The sequence below is a fragment of the Myripristis murdjan genome, chromosome 5 (assembly GCF_902150065.1).
Source record: "Myripristis murdjan chromosome 5, fMyrMur1.1, whole genome shotgun sequence".
NCBI classification, from domain to species: domain Eukaryota; kingdom Metazoa; phylum Chordata; class Actinopteri; order Holocentriformes; family Holocentridae; genus Myripristis; species Myripristis murdjan.
In genome coordinates this window covers 33005515-33023014 of record NC_043984.1, presented here as the reverse complement: position 1 = coordinate 33023014, position 17500 = coordinate 33005515, and the positions used below count along the sequence as shown (strand labels likewise).

General features: G+C 40.4%; 1 protein-coding gene across 1 annotated transcript in view; it reads left to right on the top strand.

Moving 5' to 3' along the window:
- The window catches only part of nfasca (neurofascin homolog (chicken) a), a 100139-nt gene that overhangs the window by 23413 nt on the left and 59226 nt on the right, over nucleotides 1–17500 (top strand). The window contains exons 2-4 of the mRNA XM_030051833.1: nucleotides 1059–1122; nucleotides 10948–11137; nucleotides 17221–17238. Coding sequence (XP_029907693.1) covers nucleotides 11041–11137; nucleotides 17221–17238 — 115 coding nt within the window. The 5' untranslated portion in view covers nucleotides 1059–1122; nucleotides 10948–11040. The remainder of the gene's footprint in view (nucleotides 1–1058; nucleotides 1123–10947; nucleotides 11138–17220; nucleotides 17239–17500) is intronic.

Below are 17500 nucleotides of genomic sequence, written 5' to 3'. Positions count from 1 at the left end.
GTTGATTAGCGTTAGAAACATGTGGGATTATCTCATCCCACTGCCAGATTATTCATCTTGTTGAGAGAAAAACAAGATTTTTACACTGAAGACGAGACAGTGCAGTTTCACTGTACTGATGTTTGTGTTGCAGCACTGTACAGTACATACACTGTGTGTGTGTGAGTGTGTGTGTGTGTATTCCCACAGCGGCTTCTCCGCAGTTTGCTTTCCTGCAGGCAGACTGAGTATGTGTGCAGATGTGCAGTGTATGTGTGTGTGTGTGTGTGTGTGTGTGTGTGTTTATGCTTTCAAAGAGCTCGTCTGTAGAGCCGGTGCCCTCAGGATCACAGGATGCTCTTTCCCTCTCTCCCTCTTTCTTCCTTGCCTGTGCAAGGAAGAAACACACACACACACACACACACTCACTCAGACAGTCCTGAGGCTGCAGTATCTTCCTGCGTTCAGTCAGACAAAGATGTTGGGTCTGCAGAGTCTCATCTCTTCAGTCTAATGTCTTTGTGCTTCAGCTCATTGCTCATTTCAGAGCTGATGTCACTGAGGACACACTCTTTCCTGCTCTTTATGTCCCACTTGTGTTTTACGTCCAACACAGGTGACGTCCGACGCCGTTACTCCTGGTATCACCATGCGACTCTGTACTGACCATGATCTGATCAGTGATCTGATCACACTGTACTGCACATGTCAGTGCAGTGCGGGTCACAGTGTGTCCCTGTTGAAACAATCTGTCCTCAGTGCATCTTGGGAGCATTTACCTTTATTTTTATGTGGTCAAGCACTCTGACGCATTCTGCAGGATTATTCTCTCTTTCTTCTAAAATCAGATCAGATCAGATTTCTCTGCCGTGAACAGGAAACCAAACGTTTTATGTTTGATGTTCCTGCCATCCTTTTACTGCAAAAAATCACAGTACAGGGTCCAGTATTGTACAATATGTTGACCAGAGGAAGTTAGCAGAAGAACTTGTCACTTGTTGTTTGTTTGTTTGTTTGTTTGTTTGTTTTGTTGGATTGGTTGTGATTGGCTCTTTTTTTGCTCCTCTTGTTTCCCTCAGGTCTGCTGAACGGCCAGAAGAGAAGAGACTGAGGAGACAGAAGACACAGTGCACATCACACAAAGTAAGCTGTTGTTCACTGAGTGTGTGTGTGTGTGTGTGTGTGTGTGTGTGTGTGTGTGTGATGGTGCAATGTTCCTGGTCTGGACCTAGAAGAGGGCTCTGGGTCAAAGTGAGTCCGCCAGCTCGTGTGTGTGTGTGTGTGTGTGTGTGTGTGTGTGTTTCCACCCCAACAAACAGACAACTGTATGCAAATGAGGAGGCGGAGTCTGGTCGTTCTGCCGTGACTGACACCAGCGAGTCAGGAAACACTGAAGATGCTCATGATCATTTACTGCTGAGCCGCTGTGATGCTGCTTTACGTTTTGCAGAAGAGACACGTGGAGATAATCAAAGTTAGAAAATCAAAGCTGAAAAGAGGAAACATAAACTTGTAATCTTGTGATCATCGTCAGAATCACCAGCAGACTCAGTCACATAATCCGAGGTCAGTGGAGAGCAGTGGAGTGGTTTCTCTGTGGACAGGCGAGGCTGATCTCGTGGGATTATGTTGGGTCACTTCAGGAAAAATAGTCTGCTGTTTATTTATCAGGACAAAAAGTCAAAAAGTCAAAAAGTCAAAAAAAAAAAAGAAAAAGTCAAAGGTGCCCGACTGAAATCAACTACAAGTCCCACAATGCACTGCTTCAAGACAGCCAATCACAGAGCTTCACATTCTGGGCTTTGTAGTCATACAGACTTCCTGATGTACAGTACGATATCATATAGGACTGAATACATCTGGATATGTTTATTAGCTTTAGCTGTTTATTATGTTTAATATATGTTTAATATGTTTATTAGCTTTAGCTGTTTATTATGTTTAATATATGTTTAATATGTTTATTAGCTTTAGCTGTTTATTATGTTTAATATATGTTTAATATGTTTATTAGCTTTAGCTGTTTATTATGTTTAATATATGTTTAATATGTTTATTAGCTTTAGCTGTTTATTATGTTTAATATATGTTTAATATGTTTATTAGCTTTAGCTGGCGGCATCGTGATCGTAACCAGGACTGAACAAGTAATCAGAATATTTTCAAAATCCCAGTGTGGCCGAGTGCAAAATCCAAATTGCCAGAGCTGTATTTTTTTTGGAGAAAGTGTGTGTAAAATATGTGACAAAACATTCTTGTACATAAAGTATTAATGTGCCACAGAGATGCCCTGGCCTATGAATTAATTAAATGGACAAAAATTTTACAATACAAAAAAGATCATTCCTAAAATCGGGAATCGTGTCGCAATCGTGATATCAACAAAATGAATTGTAATGTGATTTTTTTTTTTTTTACTACCTCATCCAGACTTAATACTAATGGTTGCTGAGGATCATGGGTACTGTCAGACAGGGTGTGTAACGTCCATAACATCAGCCTGTGGTCTGGTTTATTTATCCAGGAGACGCTGTGACTCTGTGCTCAGTGATGCTGTGATAATCTGTAAAAATAAAACTCCAAAAGGCAAAAAATAACAGAGGCAGATGCTTCCGGAAGCTGCAAGTGTCTGACAAGCCACAGAAAAACAGACTTTTTCATTTTTCAGCCATGATTTTTTTTTATCCTTGTTTTGTCATGAAAGAATGCAGGCAGGTGTGTGATGCTGAGAGACAGATGATGGCTCAAAATGTAAATGATATTGTAGAAATGATGAAATTAATGAAGTCATCAATTAATCAACTGACAGAAAAATATTAAAAATATTAATATTAATATTAAATATTAAATTTCAGTTTAACAATTAAATAATCAGTGTTTGGTTTTAGCACTGGAACTGAAGCAACAGACACAAAGGAGGCAATTCCATTTAGTACTAAAGCACCCCCCCCCACCCCCACCCACACTCACACACCCACACACACACACACAAACACACAAACACACACACACTCAGGCATTTAGCGTCATGGATGCACAACAACATTCGTGCACACAAAAAAACACACATGGTGAATCATTAATGGGTTGGAGAGAAAGAAGCATTTTCTAATAAGCTTTAGCACAGGTACACACACACACACACACACACACACATACTGACACACTCTCACACACATACGCACAACAGAATACACACCACTTGAAACGCAGCTTAATTTCACCTCCGTGGCTCCGTCCTGCTCCCTATTGTCCCGTAAGAGTACCATTAACATCTCCCAGCGCGCACACACACACACACACACACACACACACACACACACACACACACACACACACACACACACACACACACACACCAAAATGAGTCTAATGGAACGTCCCATTATCGGGAACAATGGAATGAAATACAGAGTGAGTGTGTGTGTGTGTGTGTGTGTGTGTGTGGCTCCTGGCAGTACAACATGCTGCGGTGTGAATGAGTTCATGGAGATGCATTGTTTCTTTTTAAAAACGTTTTGTTTGTTTGTTTGTTTGTTTGTTTGTTTTTTGTCCAAAAAATGAGCCTTATTGTGAAAAGGCCTTCTCTGGACGGGTCAATATTCAGGTTAAGGTGATTTTCAGAATAAGGTGTTTATATGCTCTGCAGCAGCTGGAATATTCTGTTTACATGTTACTTGGCATGTTCCCGTGTTTCGACGTATTCCACTCTCTTATGTAATGTGACACTCAGCCTGCGGGGGGCAGCAGTGCACGTATAGGCGTCTGGTCTGCCGGAAATACAGAAGAAGAAGAAGAAGCTGTAGCTATTTCTGTGTTTTCTCCCATCGATATCCTCCATGATATTTTCAGTCTCTGATCAGCTGAAGGCAGACTGCAGGCTCCTGGCTCTTGCTGCTGGTCGCCATGTCGTTCTCCCTGCTTGCAGTAACCATAGCAACAAAGACGCCCCAGGATTCCTTGTGAGTCGAGCATGCGCAGACGTGACTGAATAATCCAGTACGGGGCGTTTTCAGATTAAGGTGTTTACATGGCACAATATTCTGGTTAGAACAGGCACATGCCAGGGGTCTGATTCTGAATATGACCTTAATCTGGTTCGGTGTGTTTACATGACTCGTGCACAACTGGAATATTGATTATTGAATATTGATACAGTTGTCCCTCACTATAACGCGGTTCACCTTTCGCGGCCTCACAGTTTCGCAGATTTTTTTTTAAGTGCAATTTTGCATGTTTTTTTTTTTTTTCTTACAGCACATTGTGTTCTGCGTCCTGATTGGCTAAGGGACTGTAGACCATTGTCAATCAATCTCCTCCGTGCCGTGTCTCCTGTGCAGTACAGAATGCGTTCATTCTATAATACTGGACTTATTTTTCTACGAAGGTTTGAACTTTGAGAGTTTAAACAAGAGAGAAAAGTTAGAAAATGTTAATGCCTGTCTGAGAAAAGTGTATAAAACATAAAACATCTATAATAATTGTAAAAAAAATAAAGCTGACTACTTCGCGGATTTTGCCTATTGCGGGTTATTTTTAGAACGTAACTCCCGCGATAAACGAGGGACCACTGTACTCCGAATAATACAGGAATCTGGTGTGCATGTAAACGCGCTCATTTATTTCTTTTATCTACATGAATGGGACAAACTGGAGAAATGAGTTGCCCTTTGGGACTAATAAAGTATTCTGAGCTGAATGAACTCAGAGCAGTTCTTCATGATCGTCCCGTTTAGCAGCTTCCTGCTTTAACTCCCTGCAGTTTGTGCAGCAGCAGGTGAACGGGTTTATTTCTCCGTCTCCTGATCGCCACGCTGATCAAAACAGTCTGCGCTCCCAGCAAAACCTGTTGAAAGACACTAAGTAATTCATTCTGACACACACACACACACACACACACACACACACACACACACACAGTCTAACAGCAACATGTTAATTTTAGAAATTGTCTGCATCAGTCTGTGCAGACAGAAGGAAGAGCAGATGAATGTACATCCATTTGTCTAATAGCTTCTATTACGCAGTGAGAAGTACTTAATGTCCATGGACGTGTGTGTGTGTGTGTGTGTGTGTGTGCATGTGTGTGGTTGGACAATTACATGAATAAAGCACTGAAGACAGCCATTTCCAAATTACAAGAGACAGCTTTTATTTAATTTTCTTTTTTTTTTTTTTTTTTTTTTTTTTTTAGAGGAGCAGCAGACAAAAGAAACTGTTGCTGTGCATCATGTTGGAAAAAAAATCAGTGTTATTATTATTACTATTATTATTATTAAATAATCATTTTCTTTGGCCAGTTTTTGTTCGCCTAAAAACAAATATCATTAAACTCCCGTTACAAAAGGCACTTGGGCTGTAGAAATAAAAGCTACTGTGATATTTTTTATTATCATTCAGCTGAGACGCTCCAACTGGCCAACAGTAGAGATCTGTTGTGTTTGTGCGTCTCTGTGTGTGTGTGTGTGTGTATTAGCGTATTTCTGGCAGGAAGTCAGCAGTGTGTGTGACCTCGTCTGTTTCTGAATGAAAGCCTCCAGGCTGGTCGATAAATCAAAAGGTCCTGACCTGCGTTTCCCTCCCAGTCTGCTCCAAACCGCCCCGATCGGATTTATTTATTCGCGTTTACAGGCCGCGGTGTTTTTTTTTTTTTTTCTTCTTCTTTTTTTTTTTTTCATCGTTCTCTATCAGTAAACAAAGCAGATGCAGACAAAAGGCAAACAACTGAATACATGAGCGATTTTTTTTCTCTCCATGGGTAAAACCAGACAAAAGAGCATCCCATTCTCCCTGATTTGAGATTTCGCGTGTTTTCCGTGACATTCATGTGTTCATTGAGCTGTTTCACCTCCACACACAGCTGTAAAGACGCTAAATCTGACGAAAGTTTGTGCACACTTGTTTGGACTGACCTGCAAGGTGCTGGAGTCACATCGAGTTACATCACTTCAACCAGGTGACGATTGTAGCACTTTATGTTCCTTTCCTCTGTGAAGGAAATCATGCGCTCATTCTCAACAATCATATATCTACTCATGATTATCATTAAAATCATGTAACCACTTTTATTCCCTACGTTCGTTGTTTGTTATAATAATAATAATAAAAAAAAACTTTATTTGTATAGCACCTTTCATACAAGAATTGCAGCTCAAAGTGCTTCACAGTGAAAAGGAGAACATTTGAAAACATCAAAATAAAACATTAAAAACAGCACAGGGTGGAATTAAAAAGAAAAGGCTAAAAACGAGAACTTTGAAATAAAACAAAAGATGCAAATAAAACAATAAAAGACAGATGTGAACATTCTGGGTTTCGCTCGCTGTGTGTGTTGGTGTCTTTACCACATGTTGTTTTGTCTCCAGAGTTGAAGTGTTTTTTTGTTTTTTTTTTAACCCACTGCTCTCGCCGGTTTGTGTCTAATAACCAGAGAAGGAGAAAGGAAGGGCTTTGTTTTCTGCTCGGCAACAGTCCAACCCACTCAGAACTTAACGAAGCCACATGAGATATAATGATGTGTAACCAGGAGGTGGAAAAAATATTCTTAGCCTACTTTACCTACACTAGCAACTTTGACATTGTTGGTGTATTGTTTTTTCTACATTGCAGTATTGAAACGTAAAGAAAGACTGTTCTCTCCTTTATTCTTTATCGCTTCAGCTTAAGCTACAGTATTTTCCAAACTGCTCAGTATCATGCATAGAAACTAAATCGGGTAGAAACACAATCGGTCTTTGGATCATGACAAATCTCAGTATTTCTGGGTGGTTTCCATTGATGCTGAGGCAACAACTGTCACATTTTCTGATGTTGCCACGTCTGCAAAGCAAGGCCGCATTGAAGCGCACCATGGGCCCTGACTTTTTGCCACATTTTAACCAGAACCAGGAAGAGAGAGCATATTAGTCCGGTCTTAGCTGCCCTACACTGGCTCCCTGTAACATTTAGAGTTGACTTTAAGGTTCTCCTACTTGTATACAAAGCACTTCATGGGCTAGGACCGAGCTACATTACCAACTCCCTTATTGGCTATGCACCCCAAAGAACACTGCGATTGTCAGCTGCTGGCTTATTGGTTGCTTATTGGGAAGCCAGCTCACTAGACATCTTTAAAAGAAGATTAAAGACCCACCTTTTCACTCGAGCCTTTAACTAGCTCCTATTTTATTCCACACTGTGTTGTCTTTTATTGTTTTATTTGCGTCTTTTGTTTTATTTCAAAGTTCTCGTTTTTAGCCTTTTCTTTTTAATTCCACCCTGCGCTGTTTTTAATGTTTTATTTTAAGGTTTTCAAATGTTCTTGTTTTTATTGTGAAGGACTTTGGGCTGCAATTCTTGTATGAAAGGTGCTATACAAATAAAGTTTTTATTATTATTTATTATTATTTTTTGCAAAACGTGTTTTTTGAAGTAAATTTCCACTCAAGCCAAGCGATTGCCAGGCGTGTTCGTCACACAACTGAAAACAGCAACAACAACTCATTCACTGGATAATCGACAGGCACTTCATACATTTACCAGTCACAGTGGCTTGGATTTATTTTTTCAAGACATTATCCATGAGCCCTGAAATAACAGGGCTGGGACGATTCACTGATGCATTTTAATGCTCAAGGCTTAATGCTGAAGATGCAGCCACATTGACTCAGGTGGCCTGTATCGGGACAAGGCTGGAGATCAATCTTGGAAAAATCAATGCAGCACTTTGTGTATTGAAATTGATATGATCTTGATATGACATATGTTTTATTTTTGGTATCAGCTAACTGTCAGTTACTTTCACCTTGTGTGTGTTTGTCACCTGTGTGAAGGATAAATGAAGGATGGCTAATAATAGATAATATTAGTAGAATCAAGATGTAAGGATTCACCATGTATGTCACCGTATCACTGGTGACTAAAAACCCTAGAAAATAACCTTGTGTCTCTTGATTTTCATTCAAATAAATAAATGTTGGTTTTTGGAGGAGTTGAGCCTCACCTGGTCAGTTGTTACAGCTTTGCACAAACGTTATTCAATAATTTCGTTCACAACAACTGAGCTAATTAGGATTAACTTACCAGACAACATCTAATTAGCTGATATTAAATTTGGCCTGAGGCAGAAATGAATTAGTTTCCAAATAACTTTAGCCGCACGACGCCAATGATTTTAATTGATTTCATGTGTGAACTTTACCGTCCCCCTTCGTTGTTGCTGTGGCAAGAGAGAGATCCGCCTGGTCAGGTGCTTGTTTTATCATAATGGAAGAGTCAATAAAATCACTCAGCTGGATCCTTAAAGATGGGTGCCAGTGGGTTCACTGTGCAATACCTGTTCTACCCAATAAATCCAGTCATTTTAGACCAATATTGGGGTCAACCTAGGACAAACTGCAAGAGAAGCAAACTGTAACGTGATATGCATGTGTAAACAGAATAATTCGAAGAACTTGTAATTGACTTTTTTTCTTGTCTTTGTGTGTGTAATCAACTTGTGAATTTTTATAGTGATATCTGAAAGTAAAATTTTGAATCCCATACACCTGTGTGTTAAAAAGGCTGTTTTTTTGGTATGGTCATATATAGGTGATTTTCAAAACTTTCAAAACACCAGATTCCTTGGGACAAACTGAGGATCCAAAATCAGCTGAGTTTGCTTCTCTTGCAATTTGTCCTAGGTGTTTTTAATAAAAATGACTGGACTAAATTCTATCTGTGTATCCAACTGTAATATGCAATGCAATGTAACTAGTGCTGACTGTTAACCGAGTAGTGTTCTGCCTACCAGTGATTTTGTTTTGTATGGTAATGATGGCTGTCCTATGGGTCCTGATCTGGAGCAGGTTGGGGGATGGGTAAGGGGCGGGTGGGTTTATGGGAATATATTGGTTGGCATGATTCATTATTGCTGTCAATTGTCAATTTGCACCACCCAAATTTTTTTTTTTTTTGATTACTTAATAAAAATTTGATCACAAAAAAAAAAATTCTATCCACCTTATTTTTGAATTTGTTTTGTTTTTTGTGGTTTTGTGCTGCGCTTCCATTTAATTACTTCCCTGCTGATGAGCTCAGCTAACTTATCTGCTGATGTTGTGGCAGTATTCAGTCAAATCAGTCAGTTGTTGTGTTAGCTGCTGTGGGGAGAAGTGAGTCAGTGGGGCGGCCAGGTAGCTCACCTGGTAGAGCGCGTACCATTTATCAAGGCTGAGTCCGTACTGCAGCGACCTGGGTTTGAATCTGAGCCCGGGCTATTTGCTGCATGTCGTCCCCTCCTCTCTCTCTCCTGTCTGTCCCGTCTCTCTCTGCTGTCACTATCATATAAAGCAGAAATGCCAAAAAATAATTCTTCGAGTCTCACCCCACCGAGCGGAACAACTTTGAATCTGTGGAGCTGCTTGTGTTTGACAAGAGAGAGATCTGAAGCGAAAACTGACAGAGTTAGAGCTGCTTCTCTGTGTGTGCAGCATGAAGAGCATGTGAAGTGTGTGTGTGTGTGTGATGTGTGTGTGGTGTGTGTGTGGTGTTCACTGACCCTGTTTCTCCTCCTATATCACCATATACACTCACATCATTATTGATGCACTGCAGTGTGATAAGCACTATAGGGAGAAACACACTGACCTGCTTTAACACACACACACACACACACACACACACACACACACACGCTTCTGAACGGCCCTGCAGTTCAAAGCAGATTTCTGTCTTGAAGCTCACACTGAGGCTGTACCGCCTTTTTGCTAATCCCATCCCTTCTTTTCTTCTCCTTAACTGTGTGTGTGTGTGTGTGTGTGTGCTGACTGGAGTTCAGTAATTAACAGAGAAGGGATGACACTGCTCAGGTTTCACAACAGCTGGGCTGCAGAGCGCTCTCTCTGCATGTGTGTGTGTGTGTGTGTGTGTGTGTGTGTGTGTTGGGTGTGGTAAGGGTGTGTAAGGTGTGTCAGGGCGTTTCTCCATTCATGTGTGATGGTGTACATCTGTGTGCATCTGCATCCATGCATTGTGTGTGTGTGTGTGTCTGTGTGTCTGCATGCGCACGTGTGTGTGTGTGTGTGTGTGTGTGTGTTTGGCAGTGCGTGGTATCTGTGTCCGGCTCCCCAGGGGCACATTAGGTATTTAGTTGAATGGTGTTGGGTTGACATACCACCAGATGGTTTATGCATAATGTGTATGTGTGTGTGTGTGTGTGTGTGTGTGTGTGTGTGTGTGTGTGTGTGTGAGTTTTGCAGGGTTTCTGGTGAAAATTGGCTGCTTCCCTCAGGCCAAAAAGCTGTTGTTGTCCTGCTGCTGCGAAATCAGTCTAAAAGAAAAAAGTAAAAAAAAAAAAAAAAAAAAAAAAAAATCTCCATCTCAAAAATCACTCAGTTTCATCTTCAGTGTTCAAATCTTATTTATTTTTTTCAACAAGAAAAAAAAAATATTTCCAATGCAATTTCACTTTTTTTCAGGATTTTTTTTTTTTTTTTTTTTTTGGGAACAAATATAAACACGTTGAGGCACGGCAGAATAAGGCAGATCAGCCCACAAGGATCAAGAAAATGACACTTGAATTGAATTGAATTAAATTTAAATTGAATTGAATTCAATTTAAATTCTGGAAACAGGTGGGATTATCTCATCCCACTGGCAGATTATTATTATTTTTTTTTTTTTAAATTTTATTTATTTATTTATTTTTTTCTTTATTTGAAGAAAAACAAGATTTGAACTCTGAAGATGAGACTGATGAGATTATTTTACAGTGTGAGCACATGCACTGTTTTTTTGTTTTTGTTTTTTGTTTTTTTTTACAGTGTGTGTATGTTTTTGGGCTGCTGTCTCTCTGAGGAGACACACAGGGACTCAGCTGTGAATATAGGGCAGCATCTACACACACACACACACACTAACACACACACGGAGTCTACACTGTACACACTCACGCTCCATACAGTACAACAGTGTTTTCCCTCCTGACCGTCTGTCTCTGTCTGCCTGCAGATCCTCGGCGTGGCCGTCAGGAGAGCGTTCCAGCCAATCAGGAGAGGCGAGGCGAGGCGAGGAGGGGCGGGGCCGGCCAATCGGAGGGGAGAGATGTCAGGGCGGTGCGGGCGCGCGGCCCCGGCTGTCGTGTCGTTAGTGCTGCTGCTGCTGCTGCAGGAGGCGGCGAGCATCGAAGTGCCACAAGACCGTAAGTCTGCCCGCCGCCGCTCGCCGGCCATGTACGTCCTCAGCATCCTGTCGGTGGAAACACACACACACACACACACACACACACACACACACACACTGGCCAAATGACAAACTGTAAATCCAGGTGCTGTGAATCCAAACAGGTGTCCTGTGAAAAGACGTCGGTTCCACCCCTCCCCCATAATAAAACTTCACTGACAGTATGATGGTGCAGAATTGTGCATTAACTTTCGACCTATAAAATCTATCTGGCAAAGGCTTATTTTAACATGTAAACACTTTTTTTTTTTTTTTTACAAAGTGCAAATAATAGCATTTCCCTCTGTAATATTCTTATCTAACAAAAAACAAACATTTTTGGGCAAGACGATTGGCTGATTTCGCATAAATCTACACTTGTGGGTCCAAAAGTCCAAAATTCTGCTGTTGGAAATATTATTATTAATAGAAATCCACTTACTTAGGATCTTTTTTTTTTTTCATCCGTGTATTGCGAACGCTCAAATGAGGCAGGTGGAGAAATTCTGGGATAAAAATCAGGTCGATGGAGTTTTTCTCGGTTAACTAAAGCTGTAAATCAGTTTTACACCTGGACTGTTCATGCAGGAGGAATCAATAACGAATCCGATCATTAAGAATCAGTGAAATGCTAATGATGCGCGGCCGTATGGCGAATGCCGCTGGTGGCTCCGAGGCTGTTACAGCCAATGTTGTTTGACGTCGGCTGACATCTTTATGGGTTCCACTTAATTTGAAAAGAACTGCGATGCTTTACAAGCCGATCATAAACCCGTTAGACGCAGATACAAACTCCTCTTACAATGAAATCAGGAAATTACACTCAGTAGATTATAATTTGGTGTCTAAAGTGTTCAACCCCATAAACATTTGGCACGTTACATTTATTTTATGACATTCCGATTATAATTATCACATCCTCGCCGTGCTTGTAAAGTGTTTTACGATGCCTCATGATGCCTTATGAGCTCCAGATGAGATTCGTCCCATTGTAACTCTTTTGGTTTCCTCGTTAAGAAAAAGAACTGAGAGCTAAACTTGACTCAGTGGTGGACACAAATGGTGGTGAGAGGTAACATTTTGAATTTGGAGGACTATTATTCAGAAATTCAGAAATCTTGTCAAACAAAGTCAGTGAACCTTGGTGTCACATGAGAAGGTCCTTTTTGGATGCCGAGTTTTCTCCTGGACTTGAAAACACACCGTGAATAAAACCGTTTCCAACCTCACATCAGCGTGAACACACTCTGAGGAAACGGAGGGCATGAATTATGAATCACCGACTCCAGCGCCGATCTTAACGTGCCGAAAAACCCGCGGCTCAGCTCGTTTCCACCGCTGGTTTTTTAAATACTCTATATCCTGGTCTGTGGGAGGAAAGTGCTCGAGCCGGGGGAGCGATCGCATTCACACAGGATTATCATGAGAGTACACTGCAAAAAATACCTCAGTCACTCAGTCTCATCTTCAGGGTTCAAATCTAGATTTTCTCCAAACAAGGAAAACAAAAAATCTGCCGGTGGGATGAGATAATCCCGCTTGTTTCCAATGCAGATTCACTTGAATTTTTCTGGGAATAAGTGTAAATATGTTGAAACAAGGCAGAATAAGGCAGCTCACTTGTGTTAATTTTTTTTTTTTTTTTTTGCATTGAGCTTTTTTACAGTGTAATCAGGCCACATGTTCCCATATTTCTGGGTAAGAAATCAGAAGTGTTCAACATAAAGCTGCTGGATGGCTCTGAATTTAATCTGAGCAGAGCGCCGCAGTGCGTATGACTCTACACATATAATGCACACACACACACGCACACACACACACATATAAACAGTGTATATTCCCATTCTTGTCCATTATAGGATATATGAAAGCTCCTAGTCTCATGTGGAAACTGAGAACAAAGACACAAAGAACTAGAGAAGTCACGCCTTCCCTTTTCTCTTTTTCTTTTTTTTCTGCGTTCACACTCTCCTTTTTCACCATTTCACACACACACACACACACACACACACAGGCTCCTTTTTCACAGTGAGGGCTGTGAACATCTCACAGTGGTCCAATGAAAAATGATTAGATAGCGAGAGAACCCCAAGGGCACCTGGCTTCTATCTTACACACACACACACACACACACACACACACACACACACACATGGCCGTCAGCTGTCAGCTGCTTAGTCTTCTATCTCGTTCACCCCCTATGGAGCCCTGTCTCTCACTCTCTCACTCTCTCTCTCTCTCTCTCTCTGTCTCTTTATAAGCCTGACCTTTCAACCCTGCACCCATGATGCTCTATTGATCCTTGGACACACACACACACACACACACACACACACACACACACACACACAGCAGAACCCTCCCTCCGTGCAAAGAGCATGTGTGTAATATCCTTTATAACCCGGTGACCTGCCTGAAATACATTCAGAGGGAATATTCACCATCTGCTGATTTCTTCTATTTTAAACCAGAAAATCATCAATATGTTCATTATAATTATTGCCGGGGACCTTTTGGCCTGTTGGTGGCGCTGTGGTGGGCTAATCAGGTTTATATGCAACATGCCGGACCCCGGTGTCCAAATCCATCACAAATATGAGATTGTTTGTTGTTCATTCATGCGTGCCGGCTCCTTCACAGTGGAGCTCATTGTCCGTTTTGTTTATCTGTGGTATGTTTCGTTGTCGTGTTGTGCCTTGCTGCAAATGAGGCCCTTTCCCTCGGTGTTTTTCCAAGAACTGGATAAAACAAACAAAAAAAAGGACAAAGAAAGACGGAAAAAAAAGAAAACGCACATAAAAAAAAAAAAAAACGATCAGATCTGAGCGGAAAGTGTCAAATGTGTAGAAGAGAGAGAGCAGAGATCTGTTTGATTTCACCCCCGCTGCTCCTTATCTGCTCCACCGCAACCCGCACTCTGACCTGTACTGATGAAGCCATGCACAAACACACACACAGGCACGCACACACACACAACCCTGTGTCTACAGAGCAGATGATGATGATGATGATGATGATGATCGAGATGGCTTAAAGCAAAAAGAGCTGTGGGGGGTCAGAAAATAGAGCCATCATCTCTAACTGGAATCAAATACATAAAACATGAAGGCAACACACACACACACATTCACACACACACACACACACTTTGTCAGGGCTCATCTTAAGCTGCCATAGAAACCCAAGGTTACAGTTACAAGGTCAGTGTGTGTGTGTGTTGTATGTTTTTATGTGTCTTTTCAATCACAAACAGCCTTGGCGGTGCACGTGAGGCCGTCCTCTTTACAGGCCGATCTTTATTTCTGAGAGAAATAAGAAAGAGTCCTGAAACTAAATATAACAAAGAGAACGACATGAGGCGGGCAGTGTTATCCTTTTTTTCCACACCCAAAGTGCCTGATGCTAATCTGCATTTTTGTAAGAATAATAACGCGGTTCAGCTTTTTTTCCACACAGGCTGGTCGTCTAAACCTTTATTTAACCACATAAAAGTCTCATTAAGATAAAAATCACAAAAACAGGCACATTTTCTGTCTTAAGATAATTTAATTGATTTTGAACAAAACACATGTTAACACACGTTACTGTGTTGTTAAACTGACAAGTGACAGGAAAATGTCATGAAAACACAAATTACACAAACGGCCAAAAATCAGTAACAAAAAATCATCTTGAACTGCTACTGAAATGTCAGCACATCTCATTTTCATTAAATAACAAAAAAATGATGCCGCAGCAGAGACACCACCTGATTGGCTGGAGATTCTCCCTGATTGCCCAAACTAAACTTCGCTGTAAGTTTGGTCTCACACAGGAAGTGACCGATCCAAACAGGAAGTGACCGATCCATAGATCCAAACTGAAATACAAAAGTATCTCCTAAACCTTTTTTTTTTTTTTTTTTTTTTTTGTTATATTTCAAGTTCTGGACCCCAAATTAACCCGAGGGTCGTCGTTTGAAGTGACTAACCCTTATATTAAGATATGTTAATATTTTTGTTGTTTATGATTTTTCACACACTTTGAAACACAATAGATCTGATCTTGATCCACAATCACTGACCTGACCTGTTCCTACTTTTCTGCTTTTTGTTGTTTTTTGTTTAGTTTTGTTTATTTTTGTTGTTTATGGTGCTAATTTTCTGGTAATCTTGTAAAGATAAAACCCGTACTTTGAAAAGCATTGTCCTAGACCGCAGACAGACGGAGAGCTGGACTCAGCAACATCACAGCTTTTCCTTTCATCTCCGCTTTATTTTTATTATTATTTTTTGGGGTTTAGAAACATCCCAGATCAGTATGAGTGTGCCGTTTGCAGTCTCCTGATGTCGCCTTACAGGATCTCTGGGATTTGAAGGCCTTTAAATTTTACAATCACCTCCCACTGTCTTTTGCAGCTGACAACAAATTGTCTGGTGAAACATGAAGAATTAGATGCTGCTGAGGTTTATTTTCCCGTCTGTCGCTGGTCTCTCGTGCTCCAGTGCTTAATTCATGCAGCTTCATATTGTAATACAGCTGATACACATTCTAATCCTGCTTTTTTTTCTGCTTTTCTCTCCCTTTATAACCAATCACCGTCCCCGACGTGCTGCCTGCTTACAGGTGAGTCCTCAGCTGCTGTTTCCACTTCACTAGATTAGATTAGACAACTTAATCTCATTTTTATAACAATTAATACACTGTAGATATTTTGTTGTTATATCCATATATATGTGCCACACTCAGGGTCCAAAATGAACACTCACCAAGCATCAAATGTGGGGTAAAAATATGTTTTGCTTGATAATTAAATTGGAGTTACCTACTGGTTACCTATTGGAGTTTAAACAGCAATGAAAAGCCAAGTGTTGTTACTGACACTGACCAGCTGAGTCTTTATGATCCACCATAAAGATCCTGACCAGATCACACAAAATGTTATGAAATCGATTAATCACGGGTCAAAATTTCTTATTACACAAATTTGGTGACATTTTCCCACTTTATGCTAAGCCAGCAAATCAAACATGTCGGTGTTTCTACGACACCAGAGCACCAAGATGCAAATATTTTTAATGCAGTAATACATGATGCGATATTGGTAGCACTTTATTTAACATCCTCAAAATTACTGTGTAAGTCTTTGGGTAAGTCTGTGGATTAATTACAGGGTAACATTCTGCAGAATTCTGTTGAATATAGGGGTAACAAGTTTGTAATAATGACAGATTCATTAAATAGTTATGGTGTGTCTGTTGTTGTAATGACTAAATACCAAAAAACTTAAATACAGTAGTAATTATTGTGGGTTTGTTTATTTGTTATTGCAAAATTATTACCCCTTAATTCCCTGGAATCTGTTTTTCTTATGGTTCTTTTCTTGTGGTTTTCAAAACTCTTCATTTTGGATCCTGGCTGCTCTAGACTATCAAGTATGATGGGGATCGACCAGTTATCGGTCCTGGTCCTGGGGCTGATATTCAGAATTTTTCAATAATCTGTGTTGGTATAATTTAGATTAACATGATGGCCAATATGAAAACCGCTCAGACTCTGCCTCTCGGTCTGAAAGATGGCAGAGCAAAAGTGAGTGGGCGGCACAACATTTCTGAAAATATGGTTTGATTTCCTTTTTAATTAGATTTGTATCTAATTTGGTTTGACAGAGGCAAAAAAAAAAAAAAAAAACACTTTACAGTTATCGTTTCAGTTTTGTTGTGTTTTGTTTTTCTCATTTTTCTGTTTTTTTGTTTTGTTTGTTTTTTGTTTGTTGGCATTTTTTACTGATATAGTAATGTTAATTAAACATTTGTTAATTCTAAGCAAGATCTTTGTTGCCATCTCTCACACTGTAAATACTGAAACTGCAATTTACAAGTTTACTGCAAGTGAATATCAGCCCTGAAAAATTAAAATTAATATTGGTCGATCTCTAAAGTGTAACACAAAGTGTAACATACAAAGTTGTAACGTAGCTCTGTAACTGTTTGTGTGTGTTTTTTATTGACGCTGTCACATGTCTAACATGATTAACAACCACGATGCTCTCTCCATCTCCACGGCTTCACCCTGGACTAACAGCAAAGATCCTGCAGGACCGTAAGTGCTTTTTGTTAACGTCTGATGTTTCTGTCTGTCTGTCTGTTTTCACCTCAGCTGCTTCCGTCTTTCTCTGAGTGAAGAGAGCTGTCGAGGCTTTTGAGGCTGATAGTATAAAATAAAAACAGCCAAAGAAGTTGTCGACACATGTAGCAGAAAAAAAAAAAGAGGTTGATGTCATCGGTCAGCTGAAGTTGAGCTGAGGGGAAAAAATAAAAAATGCCAGTGGCAGCTAAAGTTTTGCAGGTGTCCTGTTAGAGCA